General features: G+C 31.2%; 3 protein-coding genes across 13 annotated transcripts; 2 read left to right on the top strand and 1 right to left on the bottom strand.

The window, feature by feature from the left end:
* Nucleotides 1-112: 112 nt before the first annotated feature.
* LOC137581146 (uncharacterized) lies at nucleotides 113-3,514 on the bottom strand. Of its 2 annotated transcripts, XM_068295326.1 has the most exons (7): nucleotides 3,464-3,514; nucleotides 1,360-1,445; nucleotides 881-1,160; nucleotides 740-802; nucleotides 601-651; nucleotides 458-517; nucleotides 113-400 (listed from the first exon to the last, which is right to left on the bottom strand). In XM_068295326.1, the coding sequence occupies exons 1-7, from the start codon at nucleotides 3,480-3,482 to the stop codon at nucleotides 291-293; spliced, it is 669 nt and encodes a 222-aa protein (XP_068151427.1). In that variant the 5' UTR covers nucleotides 3,483-3,514; the 3' UTR covers nucleotides 113-290. The 2 variants fall into 2 exon arrangements, 1 of the variants encoding a protein (XP_068151427.1); XR_011033088.1 differs by lacking the exons at nucleotides 113-400; nucleotides 3,464-3,514 and having other exon boundaries at nucleotides 459-517; nucleotides 740-805; nucleotides 886-1,160; nucleotides 1,360-1,838.
* Nucleotides 2,562-7,185, top strand: LOC137581145 (uncharacterized). 2 transcript variants are annotated; one of them, XM_068295324.1, is made up of 6 exons: nucleotides 2,562-2,634; nucleotides 3,523-3,739; nucleotides 3,813-4,047; nucleotides 4,794-4,897; nucleotides 4,974-5,109; nucleotides 5,172-7,185. In XM_068295324.1, the coding sequence occupies exons 2-6, from the start codon at nucleotides 3,564-3,566 to the stop codon at nucleotides 6,819-6,821; spliced, it is 2,301 nt and encodes a 766-aa protein (XP_068151425.1). In that variant the 5' UTR covers nucleotides 2,562-2,634; nucleotides 3,523-3,563; the 3' UTR covers nucleotides 6,822-7,185. The 2 variants fall into 2 exon arrangements, with proteins under 2 accessions (XP_068151425.1, XP_068151426.1); XM_068295325.1 differs by lacking the exon at nucleotides 2,562-2,634 and adding an exon at nucleotides 2,895-2,990.
* A 692-nt stretch (nucleotides 7,186-7,877) lies between these two features.
* Pten (phosphatase and tensin-like protein) lies at nucleotides 7,878-15,567 on the top strand. 9 transcript variants are annotated; one of them, XR_011032990.1, is made up of 12 exons: nucleotides 7,878-8,019; nucleotides 8,924-9,025; nucleotides 9,274-9,517; nucleotides 9,588-9,760; nucleotides 9,823-9,967; nucleotides 10,046-10,233; nucleotides 10,316-10,414; nucleotides 10,480-10,651; nucleotides 10,754-10,863; nucleotides 12,157-12,175; nucleotides 12,261-12,351; nucleotides 15,382-15,567. XR_011032990.1 is itself a non-coding variant. In XM_068294208.1 (12 exons), the coding sequence occupies exons 3-12, from the start codon at nucleotides 9,418-9,420 to the stop codon at nucleotides 15,399-15,401; spliced, it is 1,581 nt and encodes a 526-aa protein (XP_068150309.1). In that variant the 5' UTR covers nucleotides 7,878-8,019; nucleotides 8,924-9,025; nucleotides 9,274-9,417; the 3' UTR covers nucleotides 15,402-15,567. The 9 variants fall into 9 exon arrangements, 8 of the variants coding, with proteins under 8 accessions (XP_068150309.1, XP_068150304.1, XP_068150307.1 ...); XM_068294208.1 differs by adding an exon at nucleotides 12,443-12,821 and having other exon boundaries at nucleotides 12,157-12,351; XM_068294203.1 differs by adding an exon at nucleotides 12,443-14,244 and having other exon boundaries at nucleotides 12,157-12,351.
* The last annotated feature ends 13 nt before the right edge of the window (nucleotides 15,568-15,580 follow it).

The raw sequence follows: 15,580 nt of genomic DNA, 5'->3' as shown, positions 1-15,580 counted from the left end.
GATTGCAAAAATATTTCTTTATTTTTCGACAAACAGGAGAATTTTGTTTTCATATATTATTAACAGTTTTTTACCTTTCAATGTATTTTTATTTTGTAAGCAAATATGCTTAGGCATTCCAAAAAAAAATTTTTGATACAATTCATTGTTTAAAAGATATTTAACGAAAAAATTTAAAAGACATTGATAGAGTTGCAAGAGATTTTGAGATTCTTAATTTTTTTTTTTTTAATTTTTGGTTTCTTTTCCGTAAGAATCGATGTGTTTACTTAGCCCCGTTTGATTCCGCTTTACAGAGATAAAAATTGGAGAAATGAAATCCAAATTAACAGATATAGGTCGCTCATATTAATCCGAATCGCTGTACTTTTCAACAATTCACTAGAAGTATTATAAAGACCTAAAAATAAATTTGTTTTAAATTAAGAAATCATTCATCATTTATAATTGAAATTACCCAGATCAGAAGTATCTCTTTCCTGCTTTGACGATAGTTCACTGGACGTATCATTCAGAACTAAAACATAAATAAAAAAAAAAATTAACAAATAATTTTGAAGTTTTCACACATTTGTTGCCATTTAGAATTATTGTAATTACCCATATCAGCATTTTTTATTTCGAGAATTCCACTGGTGGTATCATTAAGAACTAAACAAATTTTTAAACAAACAAAGAATCAATAACTTATCGGATTTTTTTTATTATTAAGATTTTTTGTATGTATGTATGTACTCACCAATGTCAATTTCGGTCTCACTATTCAATATCTCTTTCGATTCATTGGAAGTAGCATTGCGAACTAAAACAAAATAAATGAAAAAAAAAAAACAATCCAAAGTATCCCAAAATTTCTTGAAGGATTTATGTTTGTAATTACCTATATTAGCAGTTTTCCGTTCGCGGTATGGCAATGAAGGATTGAAGTTGTTGTTAGCAATATCCTCCAGTTCTTCCTTTTGCAGAATTTCAAAAATCCACCATAAATACGGAAATATCTCTGTATATTTTACATCTGCATCGTCGTATATATTTCCTTCATATTCTGCACTCAGCTCATTTTTTTGAGGCCCTACAGCTGTTAGAATGGCTACTAACTCACTCTCACACAATGCTCCATACCCTTTTAAATTTCTCTTCTTGTCATAATTAGTGATCACCTGCGAAGAAAATAAAAATCTTACTCGAATTTGGTCCTAAAAAATGACACGTCTAAATTCTCATTGAGTATCAATCAAATTAGGTTATTTTTTCACATATAATTAGTACGGATTATTAATAGTTTTGAATAATCTATTCTTTTTGTATATAACATTCATTGTTATACGCATTCGTTTTTAATTTTTTATTCAAACTTACATCGATATCTTCAGTGTCTGGGCCCATGCAATTATCCAAGTTTACAGGATGATCCGATAATACTATCCACTCAATATCACTTCGATCTGACAATGGAAGTGAAGTACTTAGGTTAAGCAGGGCAACATCATTTTCAGTGCCAGGTTTCGATTTTGGGTAGGTGTAAATGTTATTGATTGAAAATAATAAGTTTTCACTATTTTCTCTTGGAACAGCAATGGTAAAATTATTGAAATCAATTATTGTAGACGTTTCTACATCACTTGTCAAACACGATGCAGTTGTTAAGATTATATGGCTTTGCAGAATGTTACCAAAACAAATAGGCTTTAAAAAATCAACAGAACTTTCTTTGGAATAGAGAAGAACTTCATACGGTTTTAAATAATCTACTTGAGCCTGTATATATGGCATCCCTGCCATCAAAACAAAAAATAAGACCTTCATGATTTTAGCTGAGATAGACACTGTATTCGTCTACCAAAAATTTTCAGCTTTTCTATATTTTAAAAGATTATCATAATTTAATTGCACAGAAAATATTAAGATATTTGTTATCTGTCTTACTGTATCTTCTATTAATACATACATATACGTTTTTAACAAGGTGGTTCATTACGCGAGGGCAGTTTGAAATAAAACTTCAAGCTACTTTTTTGGCTTTAGTGATATTTAGTAGTAATCTGTAAAAATATTTTCTCTAAGCGATTTATTGGCATTTTTTCAAATTTAACTAAAAGTCGGTTAGCAATTTTAAAAAAATGTAGATATACAAGTTAAAAAAAATATTGTTAATCTTATTAACCAAATTTGGCATTTTTTATCTGATCGACAGATATGTAGATGTTAAACATTGAAAAATGTATACTGAGGAGTTTTGAAAGTTTCCAGCAGACTTGCTTATGAAAAATTAATGTAAGTAATCGCATCAAAAGACAAATTAATTAAACTACAATATGCATGCATCTGATCCCGTTCTCTATGCTTTACTTATAAAATATATATAAAAACTGTGTAAATATAAATATACATACATGTATGTACATAATGTAAATGTATCTGCACACAAATATGTATGCATGTATGTACATACATACGACATCGCAAAAATAAAGATAAGGCTATCATTAACAATCATATGTACATACATATGTATGTACATATTGGACACATTCATTGCGGCGGACCTATAGGAATCTACAAATCAAAAAGCTTTTCTAACAGAATAATTAAAGCTACAAAAAGTTAATTTAGTGTTAGACAACAACTCGGTGCGTGAGTATCACAACGGGAGCTCTATTTTGACAACAGTTGAGATCATCGTTTGTGTTTACATCTACATGTGTATATATGCTTGTAAAGGCATAAAGATACATACATACATATGTATATAGACATACATACATACCGTAAATTGTTATAAACAAATTCGCTATGCTTACGTATATGTGAAATATATTTATACATACTCTATGTATGTATGTTTACGCCATGCATACCTAGATACATACATACATACACATATGAATGTACATCTCAGTGGAATTCAAGAAATAATTATTGTTTTACGTAATGTTCTAAATGTGTAGAACTCTCATACAAGTACAAAGTGTTTTTTTTTTAATGTAGATGTATGTACATTTATATACATACCTGTTGATAATATCTGTGTGTATTTAATAAATCCCTAAATACATATAAATCGATCATACATACATATATACACATGTACTCAGGTGCACATGACAACATTTGATGTACATTTGTACATCTTACCTACATAAGTATATAATTTGTATACTATTTAACATAAAATATATAAATAAAAGAATGTCACCCGCTCTTTTCTGCTCACCATAAAAAGGGAAAAAAGAAAGGAATGGAAAAATACATATGTATGTATGTACATACCTATGTATAAACAGTGAATCATAGAAATATATCCGCACCTATGTATGTATGTTTATTTACAGTAGCCGTATAATTTTTTGTAAGATATAAATTACCCACAGCACACATTTCGGATCAATAATCTTTAAGTTTCGAACTTTTCGCTTGTGAAAATTATCTATTTTTAAAAGGACGTAAAGCAAAAGATACATACCATTGACACATACATACATATGTATCTAACTTGAAACCTTTTTTCTTTTACTTTTACAGTTTACTTTTAAGGGCAGCTGAAAGAAAAAAACGAACTCACAATGAGTCGTAATGGACGTTCTTCTAGTCAAATATCAATAGACAATTATCCCGAGCACTTAAATCCCTTTTACGAAGATGACAATCATAAGCGCTTACGATTTTGGAATTTAAAAAAAAAAAGCTCTGACAAGGAGAGACGAAGTAGTTTTTCAATCGAAAATTTACGAGACATTTGGTTAGTAGTCACATACTTGTGTGTGATAGAGTTAACATAGTAACACCATTTAATCATTTGTATTTTTTTTTAGGACATTTAAATCCTTTTCTCTGAAAAAGAAATCTTCCACATTGGGCATAAATAAAACTTCGGAAAGCCCACCTGTTCTGCGTAGGCAATTAAATGAGCCATGTGACTATAATAATTTTTTAAATACACGAGATAGATATTCGGAAGCTGGTACTTCTCCTATGAGAAATGAACTTAACTTAAGTTACCGAAGACCATACAGAAGTTCCCTTCAAAATATTGATGCCAAAAGTGAGGTAAAAACTATAAATACTTTTCAATTAAATTCATAAAGTAAGTTTAATTTTGCGAAAATAACAGTGACGTCATGATAAAGAAATAACTATATACACATCTATAAATTGTGTCATTGTTCAAGTTAGATTTCTCTTTATTAGTGACGTCAGTTTTTTTTTTGTTTTCGAATAGTGTTAATTTGTTTTTTATTGCATAAATAAGTATTATATATAAATATTTTAATATAAGCAACAGTAGCTATGTAGACTCCTCAGATTTTCTATCTGGCCTATAAGAAAAAAACATAAAAAACTAGCAACTTAAGGCTACGATAAGATTTTGAAATCAAGTATTTAAGAGACATTATATAAAGACTATTTTTTTTTTTGGTAAAAGAATCCTAAATATCCTTTACTTTCCGCTTTGGCTGTAAAGCTTTTAACTGTGTTCTCTTGTTTTATATATATATAGAAGATATATCTTTAATTAAAATTTATAAATAGATACATAAATTCCCTTAGATCTTCGTTTGTTGCAAAAGTAAATACGACCTAGATTTTGAATTCTATGTTTATCTTTTTTCTAACAATAAGAGATACAAATGTACATTCAAGTATGTACATATACATATAAGCTGTATGTACACAACATGTATTTAGATATAATCGCATCTAACAGTTACCTCTCTTAATAACACCAGATAATCAAATACGTCTTTAAATATTAGTTAACTGTAGTAACACACATTATATTTTGCATTCATCAGAATGGCTCAATGGGTAACGCTTTTAATAGAAACGATATGTATCGGGCCACTACTCAGTCTGTCGGATATTTAACACCGAACTTCCGCCGCAATCATCAGACTAGGTAAGGATTAGGCTGGGGTCTGCCAGCATAAACACGCATTAACATTATTAACATTTGTTTTATTTCTTCAATATAGATTATCCCAATCTAGTCTGTCAAGCACAAACCCATTCGAGAGTGATGTTGAGACCAACGTTGACTCAATTTCCACAACTAGTCGAAAATCTTATCGAAAGAAGAGGAGAGCTCCATTACCACCACCAAGAGCAACGGTAGTTTTTTTTTTTTTAATTATTATGGCTAAAAACAATAATACGAAAATTTCTGTATTTAGATTAACAACGAAATCACTACTGATACGATCACAACAGATAATACTAATGGGAATTTAGATATTAAATCACTTACTTCCGAAATAGAACAGTTCGTCAACATAACCAACGAATCACTGGATAATCCCGATCCACCGGCAAAGGTAGAAAGGGTGACAACTAGAACTCAACCAAACAACTTGATTAAATCTAATGTACAGCTAAGTTCCTTCGCTCCTGAAAAAGATTTGTCAAAGAATACTGATGGACACGATACCAAAATTGTTCACGTGGAAAGTGCATCAGCTTCACCCCAAACTATATTACGTATTGATGAAAATCGTAACTTCTCTAAGAACCAAACAAGTGAGGCGGAAGTTACTGCACCTGCAAGAAGGGGCAGACCTTCAGCTAATCAGAAAATTGAAACTAGTAAACTGGCTAATCAAATTTTATTGCCTGATAGATTACAGATTATTGAAAAAACCAGTCATGTATATAAATTCGAAAATTTAAGTGACACTATATCTGATCGTCCTACAAATGATTCAAAAGTCGTCAGTGAAACTGTAACGTCAAAAGCTCAAAGTGTACTTAAAACCAAGGATGAGGCTCAGGATTATAAATTGAAAAATACAAAAGAAGCTTTAACTAAACAAACAACTAAAGAGGATACAACAGAGAAACCACAAATAAATGACGAAATTGTCGTAGTAAAACCTGAAACTGATGTAAAACCGAAAATTATAAAAACATATGAATTTCCATCGGATCAAGCAAGGGAAGATTCGAATACTATGACCCAAAAAGTCGTAATCAAAGCTTCATTGTCGAAAACAGAAAACACAAATAATGTTTTACAAAATTTTGGGTCTGCAAATGGCTCAGCAAATGGCACACCAACTCGAATGCCAACTGATCGAGCAATCGAAGAAAAAGCTCCGATAAAATCTATATTTCAAAATACAGAACCTTCTACGAATAATAATATATTGTTTATCGAAGAACAGTCTATCTCAACTGGATCTATCTCAAAACATAAAGAATTACCAAGTGAGGTGTTGATTCAAGGCCCAATAATGCCAAATGGTAGTTCTTTGCCTAAAAATCCCCAAAATGAAATCGTTTTGACGAGTTCACCAAAAATTGGACTTTATGGCCAAGAAACTAAATTCAAATTTAACGTGGGAAATGCGCAAACTTTTTCATCGCCACCTAATGAACATTTACACCAGCAAAACGATGAGCCAACACTTTCAACTTCGAAAGGTACTGAAAATATTGATGCTGCTGCTGCTCTAAATCAAGCAGGAAAAAAGAGATCGGTTAGGGAAGTTATAGAGTCTATAAACCGTAGCCAACGAATGCTCAATGAAAGTATAGCTAAGGGCACGAAAATTTATTCGACACCACTTTTTGTCGAGCATAAAAATACACATTCCAATGAATTAAACAGTTTTAATACGAAATCTACACAAATTATGGAAACAAAAAATATATCAGTTACTACTGTATCCTCAAATGAAGGATCTGGAGTTGAACCACAACCAAACGTTTTTCACAAGAGCAAAATAAATAAAATGGTTTGCGACTATAGGGAGTCATCGCCCACAGCATCAAATTTAGATTGGAATCCTTTACCTAAACCAAAGAGAACTAATAATAATTGTTAGTTTGTAAAAGTTAAAACCACGGATAAAAACTATAATATATACATACATATATTTATTTATACCTGGTCCTGGACCAAATTACGAATAGAACTGTGGAGAATCACGGTTATGTTAAAGTGCTTTCATTTTTATATGTATTTATATTAACTACGTGCAATCGGATACAAAATAATTTTACTTTGATGTTGGACGCAATAATGCGCGTTTTTCTTTGGCATTAGTAACATTGGTAACATACATCAGAGTCTGTCTCCAACATCGTAATCGATAAAAAAGAAAACTATTTTTTTACAAAGTTATAAGCGAACGCTTTACAAGATTACTAACGTTTTTTTTAAAATAAAAAAATGTGTCTTTTAAAAAACATGTTTTTTTTCTTTATAATTAGTGGGCGAGGAAAGCTTGGATCAGACTTAGAGACGCAATTGTCGAAAAAAGAGCGGTTTTGCTTTTTATCGTAAGAAACTATTAAGCTGGCTGCTAACTGTTTTAAACGCAAGGCACGGCGTTTTTAATTACTTGTAAAAAACGTTTGGAACTTTGTTTGCAAATAAAAAAAATAATAAACTTTTTTTACAGTGCCTAATTCTTTACCACGGCACCGAATTTGTGTTCTCGGTTTCTCAGCATAACTCACTTGAGGTGCTTTAATGTTTTGTGTTTAAAAACGTTATAAAGGACGATTTAGTTCACTAATTGATAAAGTCTTCTTTAATTTTGTAGTCTCTTTCCAGTTGCTCGAGTTAAATCAGTAAATTTGCAAAATGTTGCTGAACAATAAAAATGCGTTGTTCTCTTGTGCAGAGCTCCAATTTATTTTTTTTTGTTGGCAACACTTTAAAGCACAAATGGCGCAAAATTCAAATCTTGCTTGAATTTTGGAACACCCTTTATATCGATAAGCGCAAATATACTTTTTTTATCGATTACCTAGATCACCCTGTGTGTTTCATGCTCGTTAATTTTTTAAGGCGAAGTTTTAATTTTTAAGGCGAAGTTTCGTTTTTTAAGGCGAAGAGTCAATTTTTTAAGGCGAATTTGACTATATTAAGGCGAATTAAAGGTCCGCGGCGAACTGGCAGCTCGTTGAATTTTATTTATTTTTTAGGTTTTTGCATTATAATCTGAGTTCGAAATACGTTCGATAAATTGCAAAAACAATTTATTAAAATGCTGTACTAGTGCCCCAAGTGAACAGGTTATACAGAAGAAGTTGAATATTTTAAATGGTTTACACATTGTGCATACATACATACATAAAAATCGTTGGCCTGTGTGTATTTTTATGTCTTGTGCTGACAGGCATTTCGTATATGTATGTATGTACATACGAACGTACGAATGGATGGATGGATGTATGTACATATAATTTGTACATACATATGCAAAATGTCTGTGAAAACAGTGTATATAATTAAGTTTAGTTTACTTTTTCTTGGCCATTATTTACATGCATACATATGTAACATGAAAAATGATATATATGGCAAGCATACATAAATTTGCTGCCTCCTATGTACGTGTGTAAGTACATACACGCATGTACATACATATGTACATTCCTTTTTCCTTTAAAGGTTTACACAGTTATTCAAATGTATAACTTTTATAATGTTACATGTGTATATGCATTAATGTGATGTGTGTGATTGTGTGTGTGGCCATATATATTGGTACAATATCGTGGATAAATTGTTTAATAAAGAAATTCAACGAGAAGAAATATTTAATCGGCAATAGTGATTACCTATGTATGTATGTATGAATGTATGTACATACATGCATACATACTCGCGTGTGTTTTGTGGATGTTGTGTATTGCATTTACTTGCATATGTATGAAGTGTGTGTATGCATATATACGATTATATACAAATAATGACAAAACTTCAAAAAACACGAAACTTTCATAATGTTCAAGTTGTTCATCGGTATTGTCAGAATAATATTGATATTTAACTACATACGCCAAAAATGCATATATTGCGTTCACAATTAGTTAGAATTAAAGGAATATGCTTTATTTTAGTGGATGTAATTGAAAATTTGTATGTTTGTATGTCCGTTTCTACAACATATTTTTTTTATACGTATGTATGCAGGCTAATCCTGACACTAAACAACACCGAGTTCCCTACAAATAGACAATTGGTATTTTGAAAACTACTTAATGGATTTCGCAACAACCAAACTAATTATAATTGGTAAGTATTTTTCAAATAAAATATCTTGTATAATTATCCTTATATAGTCCTTTTCAATACTTTCATAAAACGGTTCCATCAAAAATGCAGTAAAACATTATTTATGCAGAAATGGGATCACTATAATACTTATATTTTTGAAATATTTTGAAAATGCTGCTAGAAAATACTGCAAATTTGTATATTTTATTGCATTTTGTACTACTTGCATACTAAACGAAAACTAATTTCTTTTGGATTTATTACAGGAAACAAACGATTTAAGTTTATTCTCTCACCATTTTACAAAATAAACGTTATTAATGGAGATTTCAACTAGTAGTTAAACAAATTAAATGAAATAATTTAATTCAACGGCGCGACCGCGACCCTCTCATTTAGAGAAGAAAAACATGGCTAATACAATATCATTGATGTCTAACGTGATACGTAATGTAGTAAGCAAGAAACGGATACGGTACAAAGAAAATGGATTCAACTTGGATCTCACATGTAAGAATTTCATATATATCGACTATTACAAAACTTATTCAAATTATTTTATCTGATACTGTGCTTCTAGACATTTGCGAAAATATAATTGCAATGGGTTATCCAGCTTCGGATAAATTTGAAGGCTTGTACAGGAATCGTTTTGAAGATGTGTTTAAATTCTTGGAAGAAAATCATGGACAGCACTATAAAATTTATAACTTATGTCTAGAACGGGAATACGACATCAACAAATTTCATGGGGTATATAATGTTAACCTAAACATGCAGTCAATTGTTAACTTTAAATTGTCTTTAATTTTCAGAGAGTTGCAATTTACCCTTTTAAGGACCATAACCCTCCCACAATTGAATTGATACAAAGGTTCTGCCAAGACGTCGACTCCTGGCTCAAGGAGGATAGTCTAAATGTTGTAGCTGTGCATTGCAAAGCTGGAAAAGGAAGAACAGGTAAGGACATAGCATTCAATCCATTTCAGTAAGTCATAAATTAAATTACATATCATTTTTATTTATATGTTATAAAAGGTACCATGATTTGTGCCTACTTGTTGTATAGTGGGATGCAGAAAACAGCTGATGAAGCATTGGCTTGGTATGATGAGAAACGTACGAAGGATTGTAAAGGTGTAACAATCCCATCTCAGCGTCGATATGTTCAGTATTTTGCAAATTTAATTTGTTCAAGAGTTCTATATAAAACAATAAGTCTAAACGTAAGTTCACTCTATTTTTGTTATTGCAAAAAGAACTAATTTTTCATTAAAGCATTTGTTCTTTTGTGTACTTTTAATAAAGGTCTGTGAAATACGATTTGCTGGGAGCAGCTTCCTGCGTAATATGGGCATGGTGCAATGTTCGGTATTTGAGTTAGAGGACTCCACAAATGAAATGAATGTTTGTATCTATTTAATTTGATTGTACTTTTTAAATATGCTAATACGACTTATTTTTGGTTGCAGCTTCTGGAAACGTGGTCAATTGATTTCAGAAGAACGTTTGTACTGGATATAAGTAATTCATCTTTAACAGTTGCCGGTGATATAAAGGTTGAGCTTTCACAGTCTACAAAGTCTTCAACAAAATATTTTTGTCACTTTTGGTTCAATACGTTCTTCGTCCAAAATTCTGCAGGTAAATAGTTCAATTAACTTTGTATTTAAATATACGAATTGTTAATATTCAAATAATGAAATGAAAAATATATGTATCTAATGCGAATTTGTATTTTTGCAGTTTGTGAAACATTTGGAAATTCAGAAAAGTTTATGTATACTCTTAAAAAATCCGAAATCGATGATGCACATAAAGATCGAGAACATAAATTATTTTCTGAGGATTTTAAAGTAAGTTGTGAACCCAATGAAATGTATAAAAATTAGATAGTAAAATGTAATATTTAAAATTCAGTAGATAAATCATGAATTTTAAACGCTTAGTACTTCATGAAGCTTATCTTCATATAAAAATCGTATTCATATCGTCTTAATATTAATAAATTTCGACTCTGTTTTAAGTCACATTTATATCGGTTAAACACAAGAGACTTTGTTTAGTGTCATATTTTGATTCGTGCGCGATTGTTTAAAAGAGTCTTATAAAGTCTTTTAATTAAGTTTTAAAATAACATTTTAATTAATAGAGTTATTTTGGTAACTTTGGTTCAAGCAATCTTTCTAAATTCTGGTTAAGAGTAATGAGTAAATAATTGTTGGCTTAAAGATTAGATAATATTGTTAGTTATTTGTTAACTTCAACTTAAACCTTTAAGTACTAAATTGTTTAATGACATAAAGTTTTTTTATACCCTTGCAGAGGGTATTATAAAATTGGTCAGATGTTTGTAACGCACAGAAGGAGACGTTTCCGACCCCATAAAGTATATATATTCTTGATCAGCATGAGAAGCTAAGTCGATATAGCCATGTCCGTCTGTCCGTCTGTCCGTCGGTGCGTACGCGTTTTACTCAGCCATCTTAAGAGCTATCGGGATGAAATTTTTTTTGGGAGCTTTTTTTTACCCGGGTGAGATAAAGTATGAAAATCTTTGGGATCGGACTACTATATCATATAGCTCTGGAACAAAAATTTTTGCAAAAATTGGAGTATCCCCATGAAATTTACCAATATAATAGAATTTGATATAAAATCTCAGATCCCAAAATTTGACCCTGATCGGATAAATAGAACACAAGTTACAGTCTATATAAATCGGTTCAATCGCTGCCGGCAGCTCTGCTTGCTGCCTACTACGTCACCATCTGTTAACAGAGCACATGCATACACACACAGACGCAACGCTACATAAACTGTATGTGTATGCGTGCGTTGCTTTGCTTAGGGAATGAGGGAAGAAGAAGAACAAATTGTACATAGTATGAAGAGTAAAATTGTTTTGTTTGTATATTAATGAATTGAGTTGCAGAAAAGAAATTTTGAACATGTGAAATTATTATTGTCAAGGACTGCAAGGGTATATAAACTTCGGCATAGCCGAATTTAACTTCTTTGATATTTTTTTTATGAAATTTTTTTTTTTTAATTAGTTTAGTTTGTCATAACGTAAATTGTTATTCAGTTTTACTCCAGTAAAAAAAATTTTAAATGAGACAAATTTTAATGGTGGTCTTTTTTTCCAGGTTTCGATTGTTTTCGAAGGTATTCCAATTGAGCCCACGAAAAAAATGCATAAGAATAAGTTTCGCAATCGAGAGGAAAATAATTTTGCTGTATCATCTTCAAGTCGTTTTTCAGAGGCAAGCGGTGCATCATTTGAATTAGTGGATGGAACGGCGGATCAACAAATCGAAAATTTGGAACTGGATGAAACACTTGTAAGTCGTAAATGCTGGTGCATTTACAAATCATATGAACTAAAAAAAAAAATGCAATATATATTTTTTAAAATCAAAATCATATTCATAGACAAACAATCAAACAAATGATGGAGTATCTACCCATTCAAGAAATCCCTCAACGGCGTTCAAACGCAAACAGCCTTCGACAAAGTCCATACCATTAACAGCAAATAATACAATATCGAAAAATGATACAAAGAAATTGCATATTGTCAATCAACAACCGTCCGCAAAAAATTCTGGCTTTGTCAAGTGGCAAAATGATGCGAATATTACACCCAAGACTCGAGATTTAAATGATAGTAGTGGCAATATTCTTAAATGTGTTGGTGGAGGATCGATTAAAAGCCTTGATCAGGATCCATACATCACATGTAGTAAACAAAGGTCTTCTCCACATGCCAATCATAATCATACCGGAGAAGGCGACGAAGATTGGGAATCCGGTGAGTCATCTTCTGTTGTTAGCAATAATCTAGCAGCAAAAGTAATACTTTTTAATTTGCCCTGTTCCCACAACCACTCTAACATTATTACTCAAAATGAAGAAAAAACAAATTGTAATAATCATCATCAACAGCAGCTCAAGATTACCTTAAGAGAGAAATCTCCAAACAAAAATATCACCACGAATCCGAATCAACGATTAGACAAGCTTGCTAACGAAAAGTTTCTTTCGAATATTCAAGACAATCAACAACAACAACGATATGACCATGACCACCATTATGACCATCTAAAAATTCCCCTAATGATACAAAATTCTTCTAAAGATGTACAACCAAACAATAATATAAATGGAAGAAAAGTTTATACACTTCCGCGGCCTCTCATGAAAGCCAAAATGATGCCAAGTTGTATTAAGAAATTAAAAAAGAATAAAACTAATAAACTGATCACCAGCAGTCAAAATCTACAGCGGCTGCAAAACTATTTTAAATCAGATTCGGCTAAAATTTTTCGCAATTTTATCACCTATCGAAGAAATACATTTGCTGGTCGCAAAAGTAAACCAAATAATTCAACAACTATCCCATTATCCTCATCATTTTCTTCATCGGCGGCGTCATCGTCGAAGTCGTCCGCACCCTCGTCCTCGTCGTCGTCGTCATCTTCAGGCGCCGTGATAGCGACACATTCATCGTCCTGTCCGATAATATTTAAAAGCACTAACATTAATTTGATGAAAACGACCATCGAGAAATCGAAATCAACAAGTGCTCTATTGACATTTAAATCCCCCCTTCATCATTTGTTTACCGTGGATGGAGGGGAACGGCGACGACAACATCATAGTGATGATTATTACTCAAATATTTGTGATAACCTATTGAGTTTAAATAATTCACCCTGCAAGAGCTCACGCCTTCTGATTGCTGGCAGTTCGTTAGAGAATGCAAAATATTTTGCCCAAAATCGAAATAATAAAATGACGACAACAACAACAACAACAGCAAACCACAACAACTCAAACTCAAATGTTATAATAGTTTGTACAAAACCTGCAGAAACAATGTCGATCGGATTTAATACTGAAACACAGATAAATTGTTTACAAGAAAAAAAACCTCATCATTGTATATTTAATGAGACGAAACCATATACATTTCCCGATCTAAATCGAGTGGTCGATAACATTAATATGGAGGAGAATAATACACAACACACAATATCCCCACCCGATTTATTTTATTCAGTTGATTTCAATAATACGTATCATCATTGTGACTATGAAATTAAAACAAAAAGCACCCAGACACCCAATAATCTGGATATCTTAGGTCTGGACGAAGACAAATCCAAAGATATTTCCAGTAATGTAAATGTAACAACTAATTATGCAGAAAATTAGTGATCTATTCCATTAAGGTATACGTTCAAATATTTATTTAAATAATATTTGTGGAAGAATAATAAAAATTCTTCTATTTTCAATACATCTTTTTTTTTGTTTATCATTTAAACACACACACACACAACCAACACACATACACACACCTAAGTTCATCATAAAACAAAAATGCATTTATAAGAATAAGATCAATAATATAAAATTTGTTCTTATTGTTCCGAGCCCAAAACGCTTAAGTTTAAGTAATGTTTAACAACTAAATTTAGTTCATCTGAGTATGTTGTTTTGCTTTGGTCTTTGTGTGTTTTGTTTATTTTCTGTTTCATCTACAATAAAGATTGTACAATAAAAAGAAACATTTTTTGTCTATGTTAATTCAAAAAATAAATTAAAAACGTTGTTAGTAATAAATATATATATTGATTAAAAAATCAAAAGTGGTCACAGATTTAACGTACATCGTGTTTATTTTTTACACCCCTTCCTCTGCCATTAGACATGTATGTCTGTCTGCTTGACCGCATACACTGGACACTATATTTAAAAATACATTGCCTTTATCTATAACGTCGTGGTTTTTAAATAAAAGTGTTTTTTCAAGAGACACTTGGGTCATAAGAACAAGTTTACACACTCAAGTAGTCCATCCTTTTCCAGTTGCTCTCGTCTTAAAATGAATTTATATAGATCAGTAGTGTTGAATGTCTCTCCGATTTTGGGCTTATACTTTTACGGATATCCTTCTAGACTAGCAAAAGCAGTTACGGATCTGTTGTAGATCTTAATAAATAATAGACCCCCAAAAATTTGGTATGTATTATGCTTATTTAAGAATTAAAATGTTAAACCTGAATAAGGTGTCGCATTTCTTCATTAACTTTCACTTGTATATATATTTAATCTGTGCTAATTAAATATACATGTAGTTCGCAAGACCAGGAGCTAATGGGCTGACGAGCGAGGCTTTGATGAACTTGGGGCATTTCATTCATCCAACCTGTTTAGCCAATACGCCAGAAATCGGTAATAAATCGATTATTTTATCTTAGAAAGTATTTTTAAAATGATGTCTTTCAACAATATACTTCTTACAGAGAATAGTTAATTACAATGATAATAATCATGTTGGTGGCTTTTCTTCTCTTGTCTTGCAGGTGAATCAACATACCTTTAATAAATGTGTATTACGGACTTACTCTTGGTGATTTATAGAAACGTAATTATAGTTGCTAAGTATTTCGCTAATATATTCGAATTTGTAAATAGATTGTATGATATTTATTTAAGTAGAATTAAATATTCATAAAAAAAAAATAAACTCATGTAAATTTTTAATCAGACCCATTAGATTTG

The sequence above is a fragment of the Drosophila tropicalis genome, unplaced genomic scaffold (assembly GCF_018151085.1).
Source record: "Drosophila tropicalis isolate 14030-0801.00 unplaced genomic scaffold, ASM1815108v1 contig_845, whole genome shotgun sequence".
NCBI classification, from domain to species: Eukaryota; Metazoa; Arthropoda; class Insecta; order Diptera; family Drosophilidae; genus Drosophila; species Drosophila tropicalis.
The sequence above is the reverse complement of the archived record's forward strand: the minus strand, read 5'-3'. Positions and strand labels throughout refer to the sequence as shown.

What these genes read in the sequence shown, in the direction of transcription:
- LOC137581146 (XM_068295326.1), bottom strand. An exon ending in CAGACACTGAAGATATCGAT is followed by an intron (nt 1,161 to 1,359) that starts GTAAGTTTGAAT and finishes TTTTCTTCGCAG; the next exon opens with GTGATCACTAATTATGACAA. An exon ending in AATAAAAAATGCTGATATGG is followed by an intron (nt 518 to 600) that starts GTAATTACAATA and finishes TTTATGTTTTAG; the next exon opens with TTCTGAATGATACGTCCAGT.
- LOC137581145 (XM_068295324.1), top strand. Translation starts at nt 3,564, where the DNA reads ATGAGTCGTAATGGACGTTCTTCTAGTCAAATATCAATAGACAATTAT. An exon ending in ATATTGATGCCAAAAGTGAG is followed by an intron (nt 4,048 to 4,793) that starts GTAAAAACTATA and finishes TGCATTCATCAG; the next exon opens with AATGGCTCAATGGGTAACGC. An exon ending in TACCACCACCAAGAGCAACG is followed by an intron (nt 5,110 to 5,171) that starts GTAGTTTTTTTT and finishes TTCTGTATTTAG; the next exon opens with ATTAACAACGAAATCACTAC.
- Pten (XM_068294203.1), top strand. Translation starts at nt 9,418, where the DNA reads ATGGCTAATACAATATCATTGATGTCTAACGTGATACGTAATGTAGTA. An exon ending in AGCTGGAAAAGGAAGAACAG is followed by an intron (nt 9,968 to 10,045) that starts GTAAGGACATAG and finishes ATGTTATAAAAG; the next exon opens with GTACCATGATTTGTGCCTAC. An exon ending in ATAAAACAATAAGTCTAAAC is followed by an intron (nt 10,234 to 10,315) that starts GTAAGTTCACTC and finishes CTTTTAATAAAG; the next exon opens with GTCTGTGAAATACGATTTGC.